Source organism: Cariama cristata, unplaced genomic scaffold (assembly GCF_000690535.1).
Source record: "Cariama cristata isolate BGI_N322 unplaced genomic scaffold, ASM69053v1 scaffold23282, whole genome shotgun sequence".
In the NCBI taxonomy this organism is placed as follows: domain Eukaryota; kingdom Metazoa; phylum Chordata; class Aves; order Cariamiformes; family Cariamidae; genus Cariama; species Cariama cristata.
In genome coordinates this window covers 75,601-82,354 of record NW_009603640.1, presented here as the reverse complement: position 1 = coordinate 82,354, position 6,754 = coordinate 75,601, and the positions used below count along the sequence as shown (strand labels likewise).

The following is a 6,754-nucleotide window of genomic DNA, read 5'->3' as shown; positions in this document are numbered from 1 at the left end:
GAAATCAAAACACATTCTTTTTAAATATCTGAATAATGAGGCGCAAGTGGAGACAAGAATTAACAAACGTTACATTGTCTGTAGGAAGTATATTAATCTTCATTTACACAAGGGGAAATACGAAAATGAATTCTTTAAAATACAATTTTCTTACTATTTTTCTCTTCTAAACATGAGGTAAAATATTACTGTATTTTAGCTTTTATGATATATACAACTATTTTCATAGAAAGAATCATTTACTTATGATGCAACATATAGGACTTCTCAAATGCTTCAATGATTTTGTAGGTTAAATCTGAGCAGTAATAGGTTTAATTTAAAAAGTGCTGTCCTTGCATATATCAATGGTATCCCAAATACTTCTAGAGCCCGCTTGTGTAGCAGCTTCATTTGCAGCCTGACTAGACTTCCAAGAAAGACGTTTCATAATGTCCTAGTACGCACAGATTGGCTGAAAAGTGATCACTTACAGATGGTGCTTTAAAAAAAGTTACATGCTAAAGATGCATTATTAGAAAAAGAAGAATACAGAAAGATCCCAAAGATATAAGCCAAATTGCTCTTGTATAATGCACTTCCTATTTTGCCTATTTGGTCACAAAAGTGCCCTCTGCTACTCTGCACAAATAAAACCTAGCAAGAGGACATACTAGACTAAGTCAATTCTAGATTTGGGCTAAAAGACAGAAGGTAATTTCCCCTTTATGGAATCCTTTGATCAAATATTTTAACAAATATTACATTCCCAGTCAGTTTTCTTGTGTATGTATCAAAGCCACTTAAGGGGGAATCATGATTTCCCAATACGGGCAAATAACAGGTTATAATACAAAGAAAAAGCTCTCTGCTGAAAGTGATAGTGTGCGCAGCAGTAAAAAAAGGGATTAAATCTTGGACTTCAGGTCAGTTGTTCAGTAAACAATACGCATGAGGAAGGGGAAAGAGGAAAAAGAATAACTAAATGACATATTACTACTACTCTAAAAAATTCCAAGGCATCTATTCCACTCCAGCATAAGAACCGTAAAGAAAAGTACAGAAATAATTTTTGACATCTTGCATCAAGATCTTACAACTTACAGCTAAGATTCTCTCTTCAGTTGGCACTGTGAGTCTTACCAACTATGCTTTACACTCCGCTAAACACCATATTTGAGGAAGAATGGTGAAGTATAAAAGAACAACTTTTTGGAGTCTAGAGCTCAATCCACACATGACTTACTTTAATAACACTAGCAACCCAATCTTGAAACATGACACTCTTCTGTATTAAATGGGAAGACAAAACAGAAAAGAATTGTTCAAGAGGCATGTGCAACTGCATTTCTTCATTTTTTTACTCTACCTGCATTTGACCAAGGAGCCTGGACAGCTGGTTTGATCGGCTCTTGATGTGGTTGGAAAAGCTTACTCAGTTTCTCTTGCATTTCCTGCTTCCCCTTATCCTCACTTTCCTTCTTCTTGGTTATTTCTTCCCTTTTTTGCTTCTCATCTTCCTGAATTTTTTTTTGCCACTGAAGTTCTTCTTCTGGTTGCGCTCGATCAAGCCGTTGTTTATCCCGTTCCTGGATTCGCCTGTTGGACAATTAAGGTGGTTTTTTTTAAGGCAGTCAAACAAAAGACCATAGAAGCTAGCCGTCCTTATGTGTGACCTATAGTATAAAGCGTATTCTTTATGGCTTTTGCATACCCTGTAAGAGCTGTTAATTTTATTTTGGTGAGTTATCAATCACTCCACATCATCTTCTTACACAATGACTCCTAGAGGGCAAAGGAGAAATATTGAGAAAGATTTGCTATGACCCCATATGTATTCACAAAGAAAGAGCTGTGACTCTCAGACAAGTGAGAGAACACTATTTCATGTAACCTACTGCTAACTGCAGGCCTCCATTACCTTGAATTGCTTTCTCTTTGCATTTAAAAAACTACCTTTAATATAATTTTTTTATTTTAACTCACACATCAGTTCTGTACCTCTACAGTGCGATTCCACGGAGAAGAGGTACAGAGCAACCTGAGCATACAGAAATGAAAACCTAGTTATGTTTTGGAGCTGAATGTAAGATGGGGAAAAGACATTCAACATGACTTTTTCTTGGTAGAGTTCTTCAGAGATTTGTAAATGCTAAACTTTACCTTCTTTGAGGCTGTGATCTCTTTTCCTCTACAATGACATGAAAATAAATATATTTACCTGTGTTTTTCTAATTATTGTATGAAACTTCACACAGGTATCTTAGAACAGCCTTTTACTCAGCACACAATGCTCTGAAAATTATAAGCTTGATAACATTCCGTATCTTGCACTTTCATTCCCACCTCTTCAACTCGGCAACATCTGAGTCTCAACAATATTTGTGTGTTCTCTTTTCATAGTTTTCCATGAGATTTATAAATCCTATGCAGATGTTCTAAGTGATGAACTGTATGGAGAAAGGAGGAAGAAAAAGAGGAAAAAAAACCCCAAAAACTCCCTTGGCTGAAGAAACAAAACTCCTCGGCATCCAAGAGCCCAGAGATAAGCCTTTCAGTTCCATGTAACCGTAAGGCTGCTTTCGAAAATCTCTTCCCAAGCAGCCTAATTCAAGCAATCTGAGTATCCCATTATAACAGCATTGCTAGTTACCATTTTCATTTGCCTCTTTTATTTAATCTAGGCCTGCAGATATCAGCTACAGCTATCACCGGACATTTTCAATAATGAACTCTTACCATAACATTTTCCCTGAAACCCAATAAGCAGCAAATTATACACTTCAATTTTTATCTGCTCAGCACTGACTTCAGCTCTAAAATGCGGGATGAAGTCAGGAATACTGATCAAATAAATTGGTTCTGCTTATTTTCTCAAAGCCATAAACATCCCTAGGTAAGACTCAAAATAGCCAAATCGGCAAAAACAAAAAGAAAAAGAAGCAGTAATCAGAAAATATGGTAGTCCTGATCCTTCTCTTGAGGGGCAAGGAGTAAAAATACCTGCAAGCTTCATACAGCACTCTTGCAGAGCTATTCAGAAAATTTCACATTCCAAACTGTGAAAGCTAACAAGTCCTTCCCCTCTGACAGAGGACAAGACAACAGAAGAAAAGAATAAATATTCTCTTCTAGAAACAGTTTGCACCAGTAAAGGTAACACTAAAGGGCTATAACAGATGCACAGTGCGCTTTATTTTGTTCCATGACCTATTCCACTTCTATACTTTCTTCATACTGACAAAATTAGTGACAAATGCATGACAACAAGCTGGTCATTATAGACTTGGCCTACTATATAGAGCGTATTTTGTCCAAGGACAACAGGAATTCCTGGCAAAAACTGTGGGGAAAAAAAAATTAATTCCTTAAGGGGAAAAAAATCCACTTTCCAAACAGTAGGTTGGCACCAGAGGGCAAAAATCTCATCTCTATCAATGTAAGTTTTGAGTTGACAAGAATATTTTCTGAGAGATGCCAAGGTACCCAGTATCTGTTTAAGATGGCAGTTACTAACTTACAAGCTCAAAAAAAATCTTTGGTTCTCAATGAAATTGCTGATACCATTTCAATATTCCACATCAGTATACCATGAGTAGAGGTTAAGACACCAGTGTGAAGGATATCACTTCATCCTCTATGAAACACTGCCACACTTTTCTGCCTTCAATGTAAAGTCATCTAACAAGTTAATAAATCTACTGTTCTGACAACTTCCTATTTTAATTGCTGAATTTGTCCTTTGTATGTTCATTTGCAAAGCATTCAGAGCCAACTACTCAGCAGTTTTGTTGCAACATCGAAGCTGCACCACATAGGCATATAGAGCTTAATTTTCTTTTGGCTTGAGTGATGTCTTACCTGGTGGGTTCAGTCAGATGGGCTTTAAATGGGAAATTTGAGGTTTTAATTATGTTTCTAGTAAAGTGATTAAGTCTTCCCATACTTATAAACAAAGTTTGTTCTAACTGCTGAAGTGAGAAGAGCAACCGAAAATGTATCTTGAAGGGGTGTGGGGTATGTGTGATTTCTGTTTTCCTTCCATAGAAGCTGCAGAAATTTCTTCTTTGACTGCTAGGAAAGCTAGTATCATGAGTTGAAGAACAGGAATGGAGTAAGAAAGAGACAGGGAAGCTGAAGAAATACAAGCCTAGGTGTGAGCGCCACAGCTTGGGGTTAGGAACAGAAAACTTGACATTCTGCTCTTTTCCTTACTTCAAGACTCCTGATCTGTTAATTACTGTGGAATGTGATCTCTACTCTGGGATTTACCTATACTTGTCTCTTTCCCATTTTTCTCTCACCAACTGCATTATACCACTCATGCAGTTCTTATCCCAAACACCAAGAGTAAGCTCTGTTCCTTTTACTCAAACCTAGGGTTTTCTCTTCCCCTCTGAACTACTCCCACAACCATGTAAGTCTGCATGGAATTAGCCTTAAGATCATTAACACTAATTAGCCATAAGAGGTCTTCAAAAAGACCTCTACCATCCCCAAATACATATGTCTGTATCTTTGTTTGCTCAGTTATGTCCACAATTCAGTGCACAATTACCAACAAAAATTTGTTAAGATGGTTCTCAGTATGAAGTGACAGTGGTTATCCATTAAGCCAAAGGTTAAAATGCACATAATTATGATCTTAGATTATTCTTTGTTCTTTGCTTTCACTAGATCTATTGAAAGGCAGCATACTTCCATAATCATTATGGGGTAGTATCCAGGTTACGAGTATTAATCGTTTACCTGATTCATTTTGGTGTCTGTTGGAAATCAGTAAGACTGGCAGATTGCTCATTATCAGGTATACCAATTACCATTATTTAGAAGCTTGAATATTTGGGCAGCATTAAGTTTTGCATTACCAACAAAGTCTGAACTAGCATGAAAAGCTAGACATGAAGTTTCCCATGGCAGAAGTTTTTCCCTTTTTAAATCTGTTTTTTAAATTTCCATTTTTCTGGAAGGAAGTGGGGTATTTTATTTAATATTCTGAAATAGAGTATTTTTAGTGTTCCTATACTTCCAGTACCTCAGCAGACTTCTTGTTTTCAAGGAAAGTTCCAACATAATTACCATATTTAGTGTGATAGAAAGTTGTTTTCTTAGAAAGTTCGCTATTTCTGAAGTTGATCTTTAAGAGTTTTAAATCATTTACATAAAACCTATGCCTTTAAGAATTATCTAAACTTAACTGCTTTCTATGTATACAATTTCTGTTTGAAGATACATTTTTCACTGAGACCTTGTTTTGGTTTTGCCTGAAATGCAAAAATTAGCTTGGCTCACCAAGTAGTAACAAAGGCTAACAATTTAGTCACAGGCCATGTAATGCTATAACCAGTAATTTGAGACCTCTTGTACCCAGGCCTTTGTTTTCATGTCTTGATCAATATCTGTCTACATTAAGAGTATAAAACCCCCACAATTTCTAAAAATTAAATCAAATAGCTACTGATAAACAATATCAGAACAGAACTGGCTACTAGCCTATATACCATTCATTTTACATAAATATAATTACACATAGAAAACAAATTTCCAAGTGTGTAGCAGAAGAACATTAGCTCTGTATTTTATGTTAGTATAAAAGACAGAACTAGTTAGTTACACTGCTCAAGAACCTCTCTAGGTGCAGAAGTTCACTACACTTAAATAACACTGCTCAAATCTGTATGTGTCACTGACAGATAAGAGTCACAGACAGCTGTAGAAGCTCATCTCCACTGCACACTCCTCATTCAAGGATAAATCAAGAGAGTCTCCTAGTTTTAAAAGGGATCATCTGCACAAAAATGAAACTTGGTTGATGTCTTGGGTATTTTTGTCATTCAGTGATATTTTAAGATCAGATTATGCTCCTGGGAATACAAAGTTTATTTTACTTGTTTGTAAATGCTTTGCACTCTTAACACCTCTACAGAAAGGGCTTAAATTAAAGCAATTTGTTACCTTTGAGCTTCTTTTTGCTTTTCCAGTTCTACTGTCTTCCTTTCTTGTTCCTTCTGTTTCAGCCTCTCAGCTTCCAAGTTCTTTTGCTTCTGTAGTTGCTGTTTGTTATGTATTTCTCTCAGCTCCTAGAGAGAAAAGTAAAATATGTGTAAGCATATACTATGCGAATCATAATTAGTGGCCCTGCATATTTCATTGTGAAGTAACAAAACTTGCAAATGGTTGGGTATCTGTTCAAACTTACAGTATTGCCAAATGATTTGGCAGACATTTAAGGTAGATTTCAAGGGTCTATAAACCACTTCCTGTTTCCCTGTTTTTATCCATATAACCCGAGATGTTCAAGGGTTAATAAACAAGAAAGCTTTTTTTAAACAGGATTCTAAAAAGCTAACAAAAGTTTGAGAAAGCATAATCTGAAAAGTCACTTATGTTTTACTTTAAGTTGCTTGTTGGTTTGCTGAATTCATGTACTAAATTCCACACAAAAATCTGCCTTCCGAGCTGCTCATAACAGCAACTGTTTCAGTTAATCAGTTTTATTATGAAATTAATTGTGATTTACTGAAGAATCTTCAGGACTGTTTTATACCCAGGAGATCGAATTCCTTAAGCAATGTCTTTGGGATGAATCATGGAACAGAGAGCATTCATCCATATACAAGTCAGTTTTCCTTTAATTAACTGGAAAGACATTGCCTGAAACATTTAGAATATAAATAATAATAAAAACATCATCTTTTCCTCAATATTTGTTTTCTGCATTAACACCTATTAACACAAATAGCTTTATCTGGAATCTCTTTGCATAACCTAGAAT

At 35.8% G+C, this 6,754-nt stretch overlaps 1 protein-coding gene across 1 annotated transcript in view; it reads right to left on the bottom strand.

Moving 5' to 3' along the window:
- Positions 1 to 1,348: 1,348 nt before the first annotated feature.
- Positions 1,349 to 6,754, bottom strand: part of LOC104157807 (intersectin-1-like) — a gene marked incomplete at its 3' end in the record, with an annotated part of 48,323 nt that continues 42,917 nt past the window's right edge. Inside the window, exons 17-18 of the mRNA XM_009695285.1 lie at positions 5,935 to 6,059; positions 1,349 to 1,578 (exon numbers count right to left, since the gene is read on the bottom strand). Of these exons, the coding sequence (XP_009693587.1) occupies positions 1,349 to 1,578; positions 5,935 to 6,059 (355 nt within the window). The remainder of the gene's footprint in view (positions 1,579 to 5,934; positions 6,060 to 6,754) is intronic.